At 50.3% G+C, this 19,634-nt stretch overlaps 2 protein-coding genes across 5 annotated transcripts in view; one reads left to right on the top strand and one right to left on the bottom strand.

Annotated features, from left to right (window-relative positions):
• The first annotated feature begins 1,790 nt into the window (after positions 1-1,790).
• Positions 1,791-4,984, top strand: Thap7 (THAP domain containing 7). 2 transcript variants are annotated; one of them, XM_028779654.1, is made up of 5 exons: positions 1,791-1,900; positions 2,068-2,147; positions 2,541-2,696; positions 3,984-4,124; positions 4,322-4,984. In XM_028779654.1, the coding sequence occupies exons 2-5, from the start codon at positions 2,068-2,070 to the stop codon at positions 4,872-4,874; spliced, it is 930 nt and encodes a 309-aa protein (XP_028635487.1). In that variant the 5' UTR covers positions 1,791-1,900; the 3' UTR covers positions 4,875-4,984. The 2 variants fall into 2 exon arrangements, with proteins under 2 accessions (XP_028635487.1, XP_028635488.1); XM_028779655.1 differs by lacking the exons at positions 1,791-1,900; positions 2,068-2,147 and adding an exon at positions 2,150-2,248.
• Positions 4,985-6,688: 1,704 nt separating this feature from the next.
• Lztr1 (leucine zipper like transcription regulator 1) overlaps positions 6,689-19,634 on the bottom strand; it is an 18,300-nt gene continuing 5,354 nt past the window's right edge. The window contains exons 1-19 of one of the 3 annotated variants that reach the window (XM_028779635.1): positions 17,879-18,008; positions 17,331-17,410; positions 16,829-16,937; positions 15,198-15,281; positions 14,290-14,347; positions 13,309-13,448; positions 12,216-12,417; positions 11,808-11,963; positions 11,286-11,396; positions 10,588-10,680; positions 10,340-10,435; positions 10,093-10,258; positions 9,681-9,850; positions 9,394-9,550; positions 8,609-8,735; positions 8,368-8,517; positions 7,712-7,817; positions 7,553-7,633; positions 6,689-7,370 (exon numbers count right to left, since the gene is read on the bottom strand). In XM_028779635.1, the coding sequence (XP_028635468.1) occupies positions 7,254-7,370; positions 7,553-7,633; positions 7,712-7,817; positions 8,368-8,517; positions 8,609-8,735; positions 9,394-9,550; positions 9,681-9,850; positions 10,093-10,258; positions 10,340-10,435; positions 10,588-10,680; positions 11,286-11,396; positions 11,808-11,963; positions 12,216-12,417; positions 13,309-13,448; positions 14,290-14,347; positions 15,198-15,281; positions 16,829-16,937; positions 17,331-17,343 (2,136 nt within the window). In that variant the 5' untranslated portion in view covers positions 17,344-17,410; positions 17,879-18,008 and the 3' untranslated portion in view covers positions 6,689-7,253. Of the gene's footprint in view, positions 7,371-7,552; positions 7,634-7,711; positions 7,818-8,367; positions 8,518-8,608; positions 8,736-9,393; positions 9,551-9,680; positions 9,851-10,092; positions 10,259-10,339; positions 10,436-10,587; positions 10,681-11,285; positions 11,397-11,807; positions 11,964-12,215; positions 12,418-13,308; positions 13,508-14,289; positions 14,348-15,197; positions 15,282-16,828; positions 16,938-17,330; positions 17,411-17,878; positions 18,009-19,634 lie in introns of those variants that run through there. The other 2 variants (XM_028779636.1, XM_028779634.1) reach the window with 2 other exon arrangements.

The raw sequence follows: 19,634 nt of genomic DNA, 5'->3' as shown, positions 1-19,634 counted from the left end.
TGGCATTTTTCCATTTGGCAAGAGCCAGGAGATCAGGCCTGCAGACTTCACCAACCAAGGCTGCCAAAGCTCTGTCTCTATTCCTGTCTATCCTAACTCTAAGTAGACATAACATATGCTCAGAGGCTGAGATCAATTCCTGCTTTTGAGCCAGCTAATCACACAGTCAAATGTGACAATGGCAGGTACATGGCCTGCTGGATGTTGTACAGAGATGTGGTCATAGCCATTGTCACCATCAAGAACAAATGCATATGCAGTTTGCAAATTGGTACCCAGCTAGAATTAATGTAGGACTGGGTGCCGAGACACCATTGTGCCTGTGAGCAAACAGCTGGCCTAGGCCTTGAGGAAGAATGCATTTTTACGTCAGGCTGAAGGATGCCTGGGCTCACCTAGATCACAAGTTCAACCTCTTGTATGCCAGAGGTCTTTATGCACTGGTATGTGAGAGACAGTATGGAGGAGGGGTGTTCTTTTGAGGCCTGGAGGACCTAGCAGCACTGGAGAAGGCTTAGGAAGATTGGCTGTGGATTTTGCAGAGTTAGAGGCTAAAGAAGGGAAGGAAAGAATACTGGATGGAGCTGTGTGGCTGGCAGACATCCCTTTATCTCCTCCCACCGTTAACACTAAATGATTCTTTTACTTATTAGTGTCTGTACTGAGGCATTGCTTTTACTGTGCACCGTACTTTAAAAACAAAAAACAAGAAAAACAAAAACAAAGTTCCCTGTCTAGATACCCATCTTTCTTGGAGGGAGGGTCAGTTAGCCAATTTGTGAATTCTTCTGAGAGAAATACACATGTTTTCTCTAAGACATTACTAAGCATGTCTGTATGCTCAGTTAAAAGCTTCTAACTAGATAAGGGAATTAGGGGAACATGTTATTGTCCCTCCTACCCCACATGAAGTGCACGGATGTGGCTTTTCACCGTCCCGTGAGAGGGCTGAGGACAGAGTGCAGCAGGGGCTCCATCCAAGGGCTGTAAAACCCAGTTCCTGCTATGCCACTTGTTCACTAGCTTTCCTCCATGGCTGGCAAATGTAAGCATCCTACTCTCTCTATGTCCCCAGAATGTTCTTGGGGCACACTCTACCCCCTTCCTGTTATGGGAGTAAATTTTGAGCACTGGTCTTGATTTTAAGAACTTGGATCTAAGATGGACCCTCCAAGATTGCCAGAAACCACAATAAAGTAGATGCTGGAAAGAGATGCTGCTGCCTGGCCCAGCTGGAAGAAATTCCAGTTTCTCCTGAGACAATGGCAAAATCCCAGCGGCTCATATCCTAGCATCCAACCTCTTGGTGGTGGGAAGGCTAAAAGGCCTTTGTTTGCAGCGCCTCTGCCTATGCAGTTAATACCGTTACCCTAAGAATTCTTTTTATGTGTCGTTACATTTTATTTTGTGCATATGTATGGGGATCAGAGGACAATTACTGGACGTTGGTTCTCTCCTTCCACCAGGTGGTCCCAGGGATCAAACTCAATCTTCAGGGTTGGTAGCAAGTGCTGAGCCATCACACCAGCTCGTGGCTAGGTTCTTTCAACGAAGAGCCCAGGTCTTTCTTGGTGGTGGATCTTTTTCAACAAGAGTGTACGCTTACGATGTTCAGAGAGCACTACAGACCACAAACAGCTGCTTCGTCCATACGGCGGGCGCTCACCAGTGACCTTGGACACACAAACAAAACAAGGAGACAAACTACTGGCCCAGAAACCTCAACTCAGCAGAGACAATCCCCACCCTCACTCCCAACATCCGGTGGCCCGCCCCGCCAGGATCTCTTCCGGTCCCGCCCCTTGGGGGCCGGCGCCACGGGCGAAGGAGTCTCTCGGCTACCAACTTCCGTATTGACCCACCCATCGCGAGATTTTGGCGGCGCAGCAATGGCAAGACCGTGAGTACCGCTGACGGGAGTCTATAGAACGAGTTAGGACAGGACTGGTACGGGGTCGAGCTGTGGGGAGCCGACAGGCTCAGGCCCTCTGGAGGAAGTGACAGCTGGGCGTGAAGACAGTCCTTCCCCGACTGCGGCCCACAACCCAGATCCCGCCCCTTCCCCAGATGCCGCGACACTGCTCCGCCGCCGGCTGCTGCACACGGGATACGCGCGAGACTCGGAACCGCGGCATCTCCTTCCACAGGTCAGCGCGCGTGCGTAGTGGCACGCGAGGGCTCACATGCGCAGGCGCTGGTGTTGCCGCACCTTAGGCCGCGCAGGAGACGGCGCTTTCCTGAGGGAGAAGTGAGGCTTGAACTTGTGAGCGGGGAGGGTGAAAGGGGAGGTCGCATAGTCGCGAGTCCACCTGAAAAAGGACTGGACGCTTACCTGGCTTCGATTTACAGCTGTGACTCATTCCTGCTAAATGATGCTGAGCAGGCTCCTTTCCTTCTCTCGTCCTCAGTTTCTCTTTCTCCCTAGCGGGTGGTAATCTGAAATGGTCGCGGGGAGGTCTGCCATTCTTGCCTGGGGAGCTTGGGCATCCCGAACGCAGGGCTGTAGGCAGTCTGGTGCTCACGGTTTTGTGGCTCTGCAGACTTCCCAAGAAAGACAACCCCAGGCGCGGCTTGTGGCTGGCCAACTGTCAGCGGCTGGACCCCAGCGGCCAGGGCCTGTGGGATCCGACCTCTGAGTACATCTACTTCTGCTCCAAACACTTCGAGGAAAACTGCTTTGAGCTGGTGGGAATCAGGTGGGTCTTTCTGCCAGCCAACACCAAGACAGGGTGTGAGGCAGCTCTTTGCCCTGGTGAAGCCCATGGGCATCTGGCTGGCATGCTCACAGACAGGCAGACCAGTTGTCAAGGTGCTGTTGCCTCTTTCCAATTCTGTATAGTTAAAGCATGGTCCCAGGATCACCGTACCAGTGACATCAGAGAAAAGCAGCCTTTCCAGGCTGGGGAAATAGCTCCCTTTGCTAAAGACTTGGTATGCAAGCATGGAGACCTGAGTTCAGATTCAAGCACCCAAATAAAAAGCTACGTGTAATTGCTTGTTCCTTTAATCCCAGTCCTGGAGAACAAAATAATCCCAGCTAGACTAGATGAATCGTTGAGCCTTGTGTTGAGTGAGAGACTTTTAAAAATAAGGTGGAAAGGCTGGAGAGACAGCTTAACCGTTTTAGAGCACCTGTAACTCTTATAGAGGACTGGGGTTCATTCGACCCCTGAGGGCACAGGTACATAGACGTACATGCAGGCAAGACATTCATACACATAAACAGGCTGGCTCAGAGGTTACGAGCCCTCACTGGCTGTCCTTCCAGAGGGCCTGGGTTCATTTTCCACCACCCACGTAGTGGCTTACAGCAGTCTGTTCAGTCTGTAACTGGAACTGGCTTATTCCAGTCCCAGGTAATCCATTATCCTTTTCTAATCCCTGTAGGAACTAGGCATGCATATGGTGAACAGTCATAGGCAAAACACCCATATACATAAAAATAAATGTTTTTAAAGAAAAAAATATATATATATATTTTATTTTTTTTTTTGGTTTTTTCAAGACAGGGTTTCTCTGTATATTCCTGGCTGTCCTGGAACTCACCCTGTAGACCAGGGCTGGCCTCGAACTCAGAAATCCACCTGCCTCTGCCTCCCAAGTGCTGGGATTAAAGGCATGCGCCACCACTGCCTGGCAGAAAAAAAATTTTTAAAACCAAAGGTGGAGAATGATTAAGGAAGGCACCTGAGGTTAGTCACTGGTTTCCACACAAAAGAAAAACAGCTTTTTCATAGGAAATTTAGCACGTGGTTCTTCCAGCTGGTTGACCTATCCCTGCTGGTGGGTTTTCTAATCAGCTCAACCCTGGAAGCTCATTCACAGGGAAGATGTTTGTTTTTACCACACTTGCCGTTCTTGAGATTTGTTCCTGGCAGTGTGCCTTGGAGCCTCTTGTCCCTAGTGCTGCAGGATCTGCGTTGGGAGTCCAGGGAAGTGGCAGCGTGTTCTCTCCAGCTCATCTAGGCTGCTTTTCCCCACAGTGGGTATCACAGGCTGAAGGAAGGGGCAGTCCCCACCATATTTGAGTCTTTCTCCAAGTTGCGTCGAACAGCCAAGACCAAGGGGCATGGTTATCCACCTGGCCTGCCTGATGTCAGCCGGCTCCGGCGATGCAGGAAGCGGTATGTGCTGCAGGACCTGGGATGCCCCACTGTCACCCCAGGGCTAAGGGACTGGACTGTAGGGTGAATGCCAGCATCTTCACTGAACTGGGTTCTTGCTATCTAGACCCAGTGAAGGGGGCTCAGATGTTAGGGAGTCTAAATGAGCTAATGAGGGGAGCCTGGCACGCCCTTGTTTCTTTCTGTCTCCCATCCAGCTGCTCTGAAAGACAAGGACCCACAACTCCATTTTCTCCACCTCCTTGTGCTGATATCATCTGCTTTCCTGTGGAAGAAGCCTCAGCACCCGCCACTCTGCCTGTATCCCCAGCTGTGAGGCTGGACCCTGGTCTTAGCAGCCCCTTCTCAGATCTCCTGGGCCCTCTAGGTGCTCAAGCAGATGAAGCAGGCTGTAGCGCACAGCCTTCACCAGAGCAGCACCCCTCCCCTCTTGAGCCACAGCCTGTCTCCCCATCTGCATACATGTTACGGCTGCCACCACCTGCTGGAGCCTACATCCAGAATGAGCACAGCTACCAAGTGGGGAGTGCCTTGCTCTGGAAGAGGAGAGCTGAAGCAGCTCTTGATGCTCTGGACAAGACCCAGCGCCAGCTGCAGGCCTGCAAGCGGCGGGAGCAGCGGCTTAGGCTGCGACTGACTAAGCTGCAGCAGGAACGGGCACGGGAGAAGCGAGCACAGGCAGATGCCCGCCAGACTCTGAAGGACCATGTACAGGACTTTGCTATGCAGCTCAGCAGCAGCATGGCCTGAGAGAGGGACCATATACCAAGGCTCTGGCCTCTTTTTCTCAGAGACACTTGACTGGAACTGCATCCACTAGGCTGGCCAGATGTCACAATAAAGTGGATGCTAGAAAGAGACTGTTGTTTGGCTCAGCTGGAGGTGCCCAGCTCCTCCTCAGACCATGGCCAAAGCCCTAGAGAGCTCAGATCCTGGCATGCCACCTCTTGGCCCTAGGGAAATCCTTGTTTGCAGCCCCTCTGCCTGTTTAGTTCCTCTCATGTAAGAAAGTCAGCTCCTCTGAGATTAACTCTGCCCCCTCCCCCTCTTTGAGTCAGGGTTTCATGTAGTCCAGTCTGGTGTGTTGTTTGTAGCTGTATAGGTATGTGCCATCATGCCCAGTGGCAGACTTGGAACGTATATAGAGGCCCACAGGTCTCATCTGTTTGGCCAATCCCTTACACTGACCACACTCCTGACCCCTTTGCCCTCAAAACCAGCATAGGACACCCTACACTTGTCAGGCTGTAAAGCCGTAACTAGAGAAACGTATTTTGGAATAGTGTTGAGGTCATGGCCTAGGTACTATATATCTTGAGAACCTAGGCTTCTCACTACAGCTGTGCTCATGGTAAACATCAGGTGCATGCCCTCTCCTTACTGAGCCACACAGCTGATAGCTACCCAAGGTTCTCCAAGTTTTCTTTTTTTTGGAATCCTGGGTGTCTGTGTTTGTTTGTATCCTGTGTAGAAGAGATGGTTGAAGGGCCAGATACAGCTGTCATCATGAAGTTCACATGTTCCTTCAAAATAGGTTTGGATGAGGCCACCTTTGGGAAATGGTTCTGACATAGCACAGCTGACTCATAGCAAGCCTGCCTGCCTGGCACCCTCCACTCAGCTTAGCTGCTGCTTGAGTCAGCTACAGGTCTCAGATTGTGCCTGGTACCACCCTCTATTCCCAGCACATCTTATAACTAGACCACTTCCTGTCTGTCAGTATGGGACTGCCACCCAGGGCATCTGTCTACCCAGAGACCCACAGCATGGGGTGAATGAAGCACAGAAGGGAAATGGGTTCTAAGGCCAGGAAGAGCCAAGCAGAAAATGAGTTCTGGTTTCCTAGGAAGTAAGAGTAGGTTCCTGTACTCAAAAAACAGGTCTACTGTACTGTACCGGGATATAGGCTTTCATGGCCTGCTGTCAGATAACAAGGATGAATGCCTTGGACAGCCTAGGGGGTACATAACACAGGTACACAGTTTTCTCTCGTGATTGACACCATATATTGACAAGGGCAGAACGGAATCTCCTAAGCTGTGGAACTGTCATTGAGTGCTACCGGAGGGCAGACCAGTGGTGGCAACTATGCCAGGCAAGCGTGTAAGCAGCATTGTCACAGCTGTAATAGTGGCATGCCTTTGAAGAGTACGGACATAGGAACATATCTGCTTTTTCTCTGGCCCAGATATCTACACAGGGTATGCCAGAACATGCAGCCTCTCTGGGAGGCTGAGCTATGCTTACTGCCTTATGGGCTGGGAGCAAAACCTTCCAAAGTTCATGTCTAAGATCTGACCACTGTTACTAATCCCCACTCCTAACTTGTGGGTAAGCAATAGTAACTTGCTAAGCCCTCATCCCTGGACAGGACGCTATGCTGGACCCATAACACCTACTGGTACCACAAAGCTATGCTCTATCCTTTCTGCTGCCAGGTGCTGTCCTTCCCCTGGTCTTGGGAGAAGTGCACCTGTCCCACTGGTACAAAGTCGAACAGTCCTCTGAGGAGAGAGTGAGGACGATTATAGTAAAGATGGAAAAGAAGACTCAGAGACAAAGGCTAGAAATCAGGAGGGCTGTCCAGTCAGTACTGCAGCAGCTCTGAGTTTATTAATTCTCTTAGGCTTTATAACTTTACAGTATCTTGGGAAACAAAGTCACAAGCCAGCAGAGACAATGGCTGATGCACATTGGATATCTGTACCTATCCGGAGGCCTCCCTGTTTCTTCCTCCAAGATTAACAGAACATTTAGCCCCTCACCTTGAGCTTCAAGTGTATCCCCTCTTATGGTTCCATGTGTCAGCATCCCAGAAAATCTGCCAGCAGACCCTGGCCTGACTTGACTGCCTGACAGGCAGGCTTCCACAGAAACAGGCTCCTGACAGAGCAGAAAATGGCTCCTGATAGAGAGATGCCAGCAGGAAAGGGAGTCTGCTCTATTTGCCATTCCCTGTAGGGCTTGTGTCCTCAATGAAGTGTAGGCTTTGGGAGTTCTGTACCCCTCAGCACCCTGTAGAAGCTGAGGATTCTTGGCTCCACAGGTGTGATCACTCTGCAGGTGGAGATGTGCCCAATTGGTTGGGTGTTGTCATTCTCCAAACAGGTAGGGTCCCCACAGAGATCCTCAGATGTCAGCACCCAGCTCTGCACACTGCTTGTCAGAGATGTGGGAGGCCAGGGAGTCTATGATGTCCAACAGCAGCTGCTGGCTCAGCAACCGCAGTGTGGGCAGCTTAGAGACCTGCACAGATGACCAAAACTAAATGAAACCAGACTCCCAGGAGGACCAGGATGGGCAGATGAGTCCTCTTGGGGCCCAGCCTGCTCAGGCTTAGGCTGTCTGAGGACAATGGGCAATGGCCAAGAGGTGCCCAGGCCTGCTGGGGAGAGCTGGGACCTAGAACACTGGGGCCAGAGCCTGACCTTGGTGAATTGGTGTACAATGATGTGCAAGCAGTGACGCTTCATGTCCAGGGCCTGTGTCTTGTCAGCCGCCTCCAGAATCTGCAATGGCAGGACCCATAAGACCCTGCCCCAGCTCACCCACAGAGGAAGGCATGGCCTGAGGGTACTAAGCATTACCTGTAGCACATTCTGCACTGTTACATTCATCTCTAGGTTCTGCTTGCAGTATGCCTGCAGTCGGTTGTTGTAGAAGCCGTAGTAGTAGGGGGCTGCAAACAGGTAGCTGGATAAAAGTTAAGGTGCTGCCAAGTCGAAGGACATGTGTTCACCTGCACCCACCTATCCTGCCACATCCCTTGTCCTTGTGGGAACTACACAAACTCCAGAACCTAGAACTCCAGCTAGGGTCCCAGCCAGCTTGCTCTCTAAACTGTTTCTGAACCATTTCAGGTTCAAAGTCCCCATTCAAGATCTAAAGATCCTAAATTCCCATGTGCACATTCCCAAAATTTTTCCAAGCCCTCTGGTCCCATCAGGTATCCTTGCACGTCAGGTTTAAACACTTATGACAGAAAGCACAAGGAATCACTTTCTCCACTTCCTGTTTGTTGAACAGTAGTAACTAGCCCACTCAACTAAGCTAACCGGAAAGTGCTCCCTGCTGCTGCCCACCTGCTTGGAACCCCTGGAGACCAGTAGACCCAGTACCAGCATTTGGCACTGCTCTAAAATTAGGTACCAAGCTGCCATCAGCCAGACAACAAAGCAACAGGACTCAAACATGTCTACAACTCCCAGTGGTGACCCAGGAGCACCAACATGTAAAAGGATGCAGTGAGTCCTCGGGGGGCATGTTGACCTCGCCATAGTAGATGTAGCGTAGCATGGATTCAAAAGCCTGTCTGCTGGGAACCATCTCCCCAATGGAGATGTTCACCTGCCCATCCTCTGGCATAAACGACCGAAACATGGCCTCAAAGTAGCTGCAAACAGGAAGGTAGATCCCAGCTCTCAGGAGAAGAAAGTCAGCATCAAGGCCCTGCCTTGCCCTGCCCTCACAGGCCTGCAACATACCTAGAGCGGGCAGCAAGGATGACTTTGTGGGCTGGCCGTGGGTGGCCGTCTAGCAGTAGTGTGATGTCACAGAACTCCGAGCCTGCTCCCTCCAGGTAAGCCTTCATGTCCTGGATCAAAGATGTGCCTGGGGAGTGCAGAAGGACCTTGAGAAGACTCGCACCTTGGCCCTGAAGGAAGAGGCTAACTTGGTTTTCTGGCCCAGGGGAAACTGCCTGTCCAGTGTTACTGCCCTGCTCAAAGTTTCCCCAAGCCAGGAGTGCCAGTCTTTCCTTTCTTCAGTCTTTCAGTTCACCTGGAAACAGCAGTTCTTGCTCTGGCCCTCACGGATGCTGCACCAATACCTCCTCTCCTCCCATGTGCCCTGTCTGTCCAGCTCCCAGTCTTGTGCTGCCTGCACAGCCATCTAGCCTGGCTTTTGGACTGTCATGCCAGTGGCAAGAGTCAGTCAGTACAAGCCCCACAGTGGGCAGTGAAAATGTTAGCAATCTCTAGTAGGTACAATGAGCTAGGCCATATACAGCAGCAGCTGCCTCACTCACCTGACCCCAAGACATGAACTCTGACCAGTCAACCAGAGAAGGCACAGGTCACCCCGAAGAGTGCGTTCTGTCGGTACCCAGGCTTGCTGGCACACAGCTTACTATTAAAAGCCCCTGTCCCTCCCAGTCCCTATGCCTGGGAGCACCTGAGTGGGTCACAGAGCCACCCTTACCCCAAGGGCCTGGCAGGTAAGTGGTTCTATCTCTCACCACTTTCCTACAATCAGGACATGAATCTCCTACCAATGTCCACAGGCTGATCTGAGGATGTGCGAGGGGGTGGCTGCTGCTTCCGACGAACAATCTCTACAATCAGTGGGGATGAGAGGCGCTCGAACTCCTTCATCATGATCACCTGATTGAAGTGGGATTCCTTCACTATGAAGTTCAGGCAGTGCTCCTGGGACAGACAAACACAACAGGAAAGTGGCGTCAGGCCTAGGCTGAGCAACAGTTTGTAGTGAGGAGCAAGCGCATGCACACCATCCTACCCAGGAAGGCCTGGGCTGGCTGGCATCCCCAGCGTGTACCTTGAGCTGGCCCAGCTGTAGTCTGGCAGCGCTCTCACACACAACCAGCACATTCTGAAGATCCACAGAGGCTTCAATGTACTGCCGACACAGCTGTTCAAGGCGGCACAGCTGGAAGCTCAGCGCCAACTTGTACACATCCATGATGAGCAGCACATCTTCTACATGGCCTGCACCAGAAAGTCCCTGAGCCTGGGACCCCAGGAAAGAAGGGCCTAGAAGAGCGCCAAGGCTCCATCCATGAACAAGAGGGTCAGAGGTGCAAGATGGCAGCTAGACTGCAGGTCAACTGCTATCATCAAGCTTGACTGGCTTGTGCCTCAGGCACATCTGTGACAGACCTGGCAGCACCACCTCTAGCTCTGCTGCCCATGCCCCACGTTGGTGCACACCACCCATGTCCCAGGCAGACCTTTCCGTGGGTACTTGATCTTGTCTGTGTAGAGAAACTGCATGAGCACGTCAAACGGCCGGGCCTCAGCCTCACGGATGGCCACACGTAACAGGGGTGGCCGTGCCCTGCCCACAACTGAGCCAGGAGCCTCCTTGGGAGCTAGGGCCCCATCTTCCTCCAGTTTCTGTAGGAAAAAGGGAACTCAGGGCACCCCTGTAGACAGTGGGCAAAGCTTGCCAGTCATGGGGGCTAAAGGAGACCTGACCTGGGCCAGCCACTCTCGAGCCTGCACGATCTTCCTACGAAGCCACCGGCTCCTTGCAGTGACAATGGCAACATGGCCTTGCACACACTCTTCCTTCTGCATAAAAAATGAATGAATGAAAAATGAATGAATGAAAAATGAATGCAAAAGCACAGGACCCCTGCTGCAGGGGACAGAGGTCAGCAGGCCAGGGCAAAGCTCAACTCAGCACATATAGCAGGTGAGGCTGGTATAGGTCAGTCACATACCTCACCAAGCACAAACTCCACATCACAGAACTGGCGGCCCTCCCATAGGCGCCCATAATCTTCGTGCAATGTGCACTTAGGATAGCAAGAGAACTGCAAAGGGAGAACCAGTGAGTAAGCAACAAAAGCCTGCAACCAGCCAGCCCTGGGACCCTCAGAGCAGGGGTCAGGTGAGGCCAGCTGAGGACTGTCCTCCTCTGGCCATGACCAAGAGGGCCTCCCACTTCATGGTCTGTCACTGACAGAGGCTCTCAGGCTTTAGGTGGGCTGTACTCTTTCTAATAAATGTGGACCCAGGAATTCAAGCAACCCCATCCCAACCCTACCCACCACTGAAATAGATTTATCCATGCCTCCACTATGGCACAGGCCCCTGTCCTAACCACCAATTCCTTCAGGTTTGGGAAGAGGCTGCTATGACTTCTCTGGAGCCCCCAGCACAGATTGGCCTACTGCTCTGCTGGTCCTGTGACCTGACCTGCCACTCTCTTCTGCTTACCTCACTGTAGTAAGGCTCCCTTCTCTCTAGTGTTCTCTCTGCCTACCTGGACCTACAGCACCCCTAACCCTCCCCAGCAGGCTGCTCAGAGATGCCACATCCCACAGGCTTAGAATCACTGTGCACCTTTACATGTCCCTGTCCCCGCTCACTGGGCCCATCTGTCCCATCAGGCCTCACAGAACCACTAGCTGCTCACCTGGAACCTGTACATTTCCCCACTGCGAATGTTGTTGTCCACAGTGCCCCCAAAGATGTACATGGCATCAGAGATGACAGCAGCAGCATGGAAGAGCCTCCCGCTGGGCAGCTGAGAAAGACAAGTAGATAAAGCAATGGGATGGGCTGAATCTCTGACACTGGATCCAGCTGTGGCCCAGCTGTGGCCAGGTCATGGTTCCATGTGGCCATGAAAGAAGAAAGGCCAAAGATCTCAGTTCCTTGGACAGAGGTTTCCTGGGTGCTCCTGCAGGTGCAGAGGAAAGCTGGGGTTATGGGGTGGGGGAGGCAGAGGGTGGAGCAAGTTGTGCATTAACTCCAGGTTAATGGAGTACTTAGTCCAGAGTACCTCATAGAATGTAGAGGATAAAGCCTGGGACTCCCAGAGCCATGTGTTGCTATATGATCTGAGCAAGCTCTTCCAGGAGTCCTGCGCTATCCATCTGTGAAAGTTCCTGCTTCTGAGAGTAATAGACTTTTATTAAGGGTTCTTGACACTCACCTCTGATGCCAGGTGGACAGGCTGCTTGGCTGAAGTCGTGCCAAAGTCTAAGCCAAACACATCTCTGGACTTCTTAAAGCTGCTCCGCTCTTCAGAGGTTAGAGTAGATGCCTCCTCAGAAGAGGAAACTCGCTCAGGCACCTCAGCCCCACTAACCTTGTTGAAGACATGCAAGAAGGTAATAAGCCATCATCCCTTCCATAGCTTGCTATGGGTTCCAGAGGAGGGACAAGACATTGAATAAGGTTGTAAGGGCGGTCATAATGCTTCCCAGAGCTCTTGAGGATAGCAGCCCAGGGGCCACAAGATGGAATGTGGGCGGGAAAAACTGAAGGCTGTAGCGCCTTGAAGGTTCTCAAGTTATTCTTTTTGGCTACATGAAACTTAGGGGACCCAGTCGGGACTCACCTCACTGTCAGAGCTGGGCTGGACAACTTCCCAGGTCTGGAAGTCCACATCATAGCAGTGCAGCTCATTGGGCAGTGTATTGTCCGCTGCACCCCCAAACACATAGAGATGGCGGTCAAAAGCCACCATGGTGTGTCCATAGCGCCGCTGTGGCGGGGGTGGGGAGCCCCGAAGTAGGTGCTCAGTAGGGATTCGTGTCCACCTGGGGCCATGACCATGAACCAACAGTGGGGTGGGAGCTCTGCTCTTTCACATGCTCCCCACAAAAGGTCCTCCTATGAAGTCCCCCTAAAGTGCTTGGAGTGCCAGCCCATAGTCTAAAGGGAAGATCCAGGCCTCTTAGCTCAAGTACTGGCCCTAACCAGCTTCATGCAACCTACCATGGGGCTCCACCCAACTCCCTCTCCTCCCACCACCATAGAGAAGACAGCAGTGACAAGGCAGAGTCTCTACTAGTCTGCTCTGGGAATGGAGCTGTACTGCTCACTGACCAAACAGTAGAGTCTCTGCATGGGAGATGCCTGCCCAGGCACTACTGCTCCTCCCAGGACTTTCCAACAGATTCCTTTACTGCTAAGTTAGCAGAAGAACCAAAACAGATGCAGGCTATTCCAACTGGCTCCATGCTGCTCCAAAACTTTATTCCCAGGATTTCTGGTACTTCTACACGGACCTGTGGGGTAACTTTGGAGTCTCCTCCCAAGCCTTATTCCCCTTCCTCTGTTAGTTCCAGAGCCAAAGGCTACCCTATCAGAGGGTCCAAGGATAGACAGTAGCCAAAGGAAGTCGAGAGCCTACATTACCCTGCCTATCTTTTGCTATCACATGATATTGGCACTGGCCACATTTGTTAACAGTGGCAGTGAGCAAGCTACACACAGTACAGGGGTGTCCCTCACACTCAGGACAGACATGGGGCCCTGATTCAGGCCATGTCTTGCTGAGCTACAGCCATAACCCAAAGGCCTTTCAGGGTCAAATACCAATACTCCAGGCTGTATGTTCCTGCTATATGTGGAAACTAGAAGATCACGACAGTTACCAGACATAGGCATGAACATATTTAGTGTCCCTCAAGACCCAGATAACTCACGTCTTGTCTTTGAATTCAAACTGGAAGAGGTTGTTGGTTATCTTGGCTCCACTCTGTCCTGAGAACACGAACATCTTATCCCGGCACACAGCCACAGGGAAGTTGCAGCAGGATGGGGGGATCTCACCACTCTGGGCCACCTGGGGTATGGGCACAGCTCAGCCAGGACCTCCAAGGCCTGAGGCTACACTATCCTAAACTTTGAAATGAATACACATAAAGAGCTTACAGCCTCATCACACCCACCCACATGGCCCATTCTCAGAAGCTAAGGCTAAAATCATGAGCTTCATTTGGAGCTAAAATTACAATTTCTACAAGAGAAACAAAGCTCCATGGGAAAGCAGTGAGCAAAACGTGGCTGTCACTGTGTTCACAAATCCTATCTGTCATGTGTGACACCCTGCCCATCCGGGTCTCAGAGATTTTTTTCTTCCTTTGACTCCACTTTCATTGCTAGGGTCAAAGACAGAGACTTTAGCCTGGACTATAGCCGTAGCTCCATGGCCTTTCTTTATTCACTCATTCATTCATTTTGGAGCCAGGGTTGGTCTCAATATACAGATTTGACTAGCCTAGAACTCTCTATGTAGCCAAGGCTGACGTCAAACTCACTCTGTAACTAAGGATCACCTCAAATTTCTGACCTACCTCCCAAGTGCTGGGATTACAGGCATGTACCTCCAACTCCAGATTATGTGGATCTGGGGATCAAACCTGGGACTTCATGCATGCTGCATTACCAGCTAAGCTACATCCCCAGCCCAATTGGAGTCTCTAGTCAATAGTCGAGTTGGGCTGAAGGAAGGTCAAGGAGGAAAAGAGGCTAGGCCTTGGTAAGGGAAGAAGACAGCCTCTGTTATTCCCCTCTCCAGCACATCTCACCTACAAACCAGCTTCCTCTACGCCTCACCTCTCCATACTGCAACCTAGACTCCAATGCCCAACTTCCCACCCATAGCATGCTCCCTGCACCCTCACCTCCTCCCAGCATGTGAGCTCTCGGTCTTGGAGGCCAATTGTCCACATGTCGTTCAACCTGCATCAGGACAGAAGAGTCAGGATCCTTTGGTCCTGAGCCCGGTTAAGAGGGACAGCTCTGGGAAAGAACCATGTGAGTCAGGGAACAACTATGACAGATTTCGTGAAAATAAAAACAGGCATTTCATGGGAAGAAGGAGGTATATCAAATCCCCGCACTTGGCCCCCAGATGCTCCCACTTCCTGCTGGCTCTCTGACCAACCAAGACAGAAGGAGCTTTACACAGAACATCTGGGGCAAGGAGACACCTGAAGCAGGGAAATGACGATGTGTAGAACCCGCTGCTCCACTGTGCCATTCTCGGTTTCTGAAATGCTCAAGTTTAGATTGAGCATATGCTGCTTTGGTTATTGGACAAACACAGCAAAACTACTTTTCTAAAATAAGGAGGAAGTCTGGTGTGGAGGCCCACACCTTTACTCCCAACACTCAAGAAGCAGAGGAAGGAGGATCTCTGTGATTTAAAAGCCAGTCAGATCTACACAGAGGGTTCCAGGACAGCCAGGGCTACATACATAGTGACCTTGCCTTAAAACAAAAGCAAAACATAAAACAACAAATAAACAGAGAAAAGTACAACCCAGGAACTCAGAGTTGGGTTTGAGCCGAGATACTTCCTGCTTCCGGGCCCCTCCTGTAAGTTCCAAATATCCTCATTTGAGAAAATCAAGGGGTCACAAACTTGACTGGGAGCTCCATTCAGAAGTCTTACCTCCATACCCCTCTCCTGAGAAACTCAAAACCTACCAGGGTAACTTACCCCAGCCTGAGTACTTAGGTGCCAAGAGAGCTTATTCTGCCCTTGAGGACATGCAGAGTTAGGAGACATGGCCAATTCTGCACCTACCTGGCATTGCCATCATAACCAGCAAAGACCCAGAGCTTGTCACTGTACACTGTAGCCCCATGGGCTGACCTGGCAACAGGTAACCTAGAACAAAAAGAAAAAAATGAGGACTTCCCAGAAAGAAAGCTCAATATTGAAGAGCACTGGTTGTTCTTCAGTAGGCCCAGGTTCAATTCCCAGCACCCACAGGGCAGCTCACAACCATTCCTGTAACTCCAGTCCTAGGGGATCTGATGCTCTCTTCGGGTCTCCTCAGGCACCAGGCATACATGTTGTGCAGATATACATGCCAGCAAAATACCCAAACACAGTAAAAACAAAGTTTTACATACATAAATACATACATACAAATTAGTATATGTGTATATAATTTATATATTTAAATAACATAATATATATAACATTTTATATATTTTTAAAATATTTATTTATTTATTTATCTATTTATTTATTTTTATGTATATGAGTACAATTATAGCTGTCTTCAGACACACCAGAAGAGGGCATCAGATCCCATTACAGATGGTTATGAGCCATGTGGTTGCGGGAATTGAACTCAGGACCTCTAGAAGAACAGTTAGCACTCTTAACCGCTGAGCCATCTCTTCAGCCCCCTGCCCCCATTTTTATTTTTAATGAGGAAAGAGGTCATCAGGATAGGCTGTGGTGCAGGGCATGTGGCATGTGTTGAGCAGCTAGGCTCAGCCCACGTCTGCCTGACACTGGGGCTCAGAGAGCAGTGCTGAGGTGCAAGCAAACAACAGCACAAGATGTGTAAGAATCCAGATGCTGAAACTGGGCATGATAGTATGTCTGTAAATGCTGACACTGGGGAGATGAAAGGAAGAGGCTCAGAAGTTCAAGACCAGCCTCAGCTACACAGCAAGCCAGTAGGCAGTGGGACTATGTGAGACCCTGACTCAAAACAAACAACAAAGACAAAACCAAACCAAACCCTCCTAAGGGGTGGAGATATGTCTCCGTCTGTAGGTTGCTTTCCTAACATACAGGAACCCTGGGTCTGATTCCTAACACCAAGAAAACGAAACAAAACAAAACAAAACAAAAAACAGGCACGATGCGGTACACCTGTAATCCCAGCACTCAGGCAATGGACAGGAGGATCAGATGTTCAAGGTCATCCTCAACTATACCGAGCAGGCTCAAAGCTAGCCTAGCCTACATGACATCCTTTTGCAAAGATGTAGGAAGCAGAGCTTAATGACAGAGAGCTTGCCTCATATCAACAAAGCCTCAGACTCCATCCCCAGTGATGAGAAACAAAACAAAGTAAAACCAAAAAAAAAGCCAGGGTCCACTCAGGCACAGCACCTTCCCAGCTGCTAGCACACTGTACTCACAAAGCAGGCAGGCTCCTCCGCGCCTTAGGAAAGAAGGAGATGTAAACCTGGGGGCAGGCTGTGCAGGGTACGTAGTACCAGTTCCTGGCTTCCTGCCTGTGCATTCCCCCTGCCTAGCCAAGCCCTCACCAACTCAGCAGTGATGAAAATTAAGCAGTTAACGAACATCTCCCAGCCACAGGCTCCTCGTGTAGGATGTGGCAGGAGGCACACTGGGCTGAATACCATTAGGCCTTGGTTATTATAAAACTTCTCAGCAGAATCTCTTACCTCCCTTCAATCTTCCACTCTGTCCACTGGCCAGTTGCAAACTTGTATTCAAAGAGGTCATTTTTATTCTTCAAGTTTGAATTAGAATAAATATCTCCAGTATAGCCCCCTGGGTGAGAAGAATCAGAGTGAAGGGTTATATCTAGGTTACTACTTTGGTATTTAAATGTGGCGGTAGATAAAAATGGGGAGGGGGGCTAGTTAACATATACAAACCTTCAGGAGCCAACTGCCCGCCCAAATTAACTTTGCCCTGGGCTCTGGTGATGCACAGATGGGCAGACTGATGTTTCTTGCCCTAGCCATCAGAGAGGAAGGACACAACTGGCCCCATGAGCTCAGGACATTAGAGAAAACCAGCCCCCTCAAGCAGAGGTTCAGAGTACTCCAGTGAATAAAATTAGTGGAAAAAAGGACCCAGCTGCTCAGAGAGCTTTAGAGGCTGGAGGTGGGGAGAGGTAAACCATCTGTGGGTTCAGGAGAGCAAGAGGCTACTGCTTACCAAAGACGAACATGCTGCTGCCATAGACTACAGCGGAGTGGTGGTAACGGGGGGCTGGAGGAGTGCCGGTGGTGAAGGCTCTGGAGAGGCACAGGGTGAGGTCAGTGAGGCCCTGGCCAGGCAATCCAAGCCTTGATTCCGCCGTGCTTTCTCTTTCCTCCCCCTGGCTCTCTGACCTACCCTCCCTCTCCTTCTTTGCTTTTCAAGTTATGGTGCTGTTGCACGTAGTCTAGGCTGGCATGTGACTCATTAAGCTATATAGTCTAGGTTGGCCTCAAACTTACCCTCCTATCACAGTCTCCTTAAGACTGAAACTAGAGGGAAGCATCCCAGTGACTGCAGTAATTTGTTAATTCTTTCAGACAGGTCCCCAAGCTGGCCTCTAAATTATGGTTCAAGCAGTCTTTTACCTCAGCCACCCAATGTAGGCCAGGGAGTCAGTTTTGGTTTGCTTCTGTATTTCAAAGGTGTCGTTTCTCTCATTGAACCCTTTAAAACATCACTAGTCAGGAGAAACCAAAGTAACAGGAATTAACATTCCTACTTACCTGCCTGGGGCAGGCCCTCACTCTTCACTCCTACGGAACACCTCTGAGAGGCCTCTCAGGAATTTCTTTGACACAGGGTCTCTGGCTGTTCTGAAACTATGTAGACCAGGCTGGCCTCAAACTCACAGAGATCCACCTACTTCTGCCTCCCCAGTGCTGGGACAAAAAAGCCACCATGCCTGATTCCCCTCCCCCCTACCACACACACATACTTTTCAGTAGGGTCTTATTATGTAGCCTTGGCTAGCCTAGAAGTCACTATGGTAGACCAGACTGGCCTCAAATCACAGAACTCTGCCTGACTGTTGGGATTAAAGGTGTGAGCCACTGGTGATGCCGTTTGTTTGTTTGTTTTTAAATCATTTGGAAGGTATTTTATTTTATTTTATTTTTGGTTTTTTCGAGACAGAGTTTCTCTGTGTAGTCCTGGCTGTCCTGGAACTCACTCTGTAGACCAGGCTGGCCTCAAACTCAGAAATCCGCCTGCCTCTGCCTCCCAAGTGCTGGGATTAAAGGTGTGCGCCACCACCACCCAGCTATGCTAAACTTAAGCAATTTATTTTTGCTTGTTTTTTTGAGAAGGTCTTGCTATGTAACCAGGCTGGTCTCAGATTTGCAAAGCTCCTGCTTGCCTCTCAAAACTGGAATGCTAAGTGTCTAACCCCAGCATATCTGACTGTATGTGAATTTTCTGCAGTGTTGGGTAATGAATCCAGAACCTTGGACATGCTAAGAAGCACTGCTTACCATTGACTTACAGCCTTAGAACTAGGGGAACTCAGGTTGTCCTTGAACTTATGATCCTTTTGTCTTAGCTTCCTGAGTGCTAGTGTTACAGGTGTAACACCTTGTCTGCCTTTCTTAAGCAACTTTTGACTAACAGTTACAAAGTCTTCAAAGTGATTTTCATTTTTGTCTGGTGCTATGTACACAGGAATGACCGGTGTGCCACAGTGCACATGTGGAGGTGGAGAGGGCAGCTATGTAAAGCTGCTTCTGTCCTTCTACTATCTCTCAAGTTCTGAGGGCAGAACTCGGGTCAGCAGGCTTGCATAGCAAGTGCCTCTACCTGCCAAGCCATCTTGCTGGCCAGTCAAAGTAATCATTAAAATTGAGGACTGGACCTAGAAATGAAGCTTGATTAGTAAAGTGCTTGCTTAGCCTGCACTAAGCTTGTCTAAGCCTGCCTAGCCAAAGCCCTGAGCTAGATACCCAGTACTGGGCATGGTAGCAAGCATCTGTCGTCCCAGATCTCAGATGCAGAATAAGAGGTTATGGTCATCCTTACCTACACAGCAAGTCTGAAGCCAGTCTGGGGGTACATATGAGATCCTGTCTCAAAAAACAAACAAACAAATAAAAGGAAGGCTGGGAGACAGCTCAGGGGCAGAGTGCTTGCCTGGCATGCGCTAATCCCTAGGTTTTGTATCCAGCAAAGGAAAAAGAGATAAAAGAATCCATAGCAGTTGTATAAAGATCAAGTGCAAGAGACACTTGCACCTGCTGTGCAGGTGCTTTTTTTTGTTTGTTTTTTTGTTTGTTTGTTTTTCGAGACACGGTTTCTCTATATAGTCCTGGCTGTCCTGGAACTCACTCTGTAGACCAGGCTGGCCTCGAACTCAGAAATCCGCCTGCCTCTGCCTCCCAAGTGCTGGGATTAAAGGCGTGCGCCACCACCACCCGGCGCTGTGCAGGTGCTATACAGGTGCTGTGCAGGTGCTGTGAAGGTGCTGTGAAGGTGGTGTGCAGGTGCTGT

Source organism: Grammomys surdaster, unplaced genomic scaffold, assembly GCF_004785775.1.
Source record: "Grammomys surdaster isolate TR1022 unplaced genomic scaffold, NIH_TR_1.0 358, whole genome shotgun sequence".
Lineage (NCBI taxonomy): Eukaryota > Metazoa > Chordata > Mammalia > Rodentia > Muridae > Grammomys > Grammomys surdaster.
Note: the sequence above shows the minus strand (reverse complement) of the source record. Positions and strands in the feature narration are given on the sequence as shown.

Bases quoted from the DNA above. Each gene is read 5' to 3' on its own strand.
- Thap7 (XM_028779654.1), top strand. From the start codon at position 2,068: ATGCCGCGACACTGCTCCGCCGCCGGCTGCTGCACACGGGATACGCGC. The intron at 2,148-2,540 runs GTCAGCGCGCGT...GTGGCTCTGCAG, and splicing joins CGCGGCATCTCCTTCCACAG to ACTTCCCAAGAAAGACAACC. The intron at 2,697-3,983 runs GTGGGTCTTTCT...TTTTCCCCACAG, and splicing joins TTTGAGCTGGTGGGAATCAG to TGGGTATCACAGGCTGAAGG.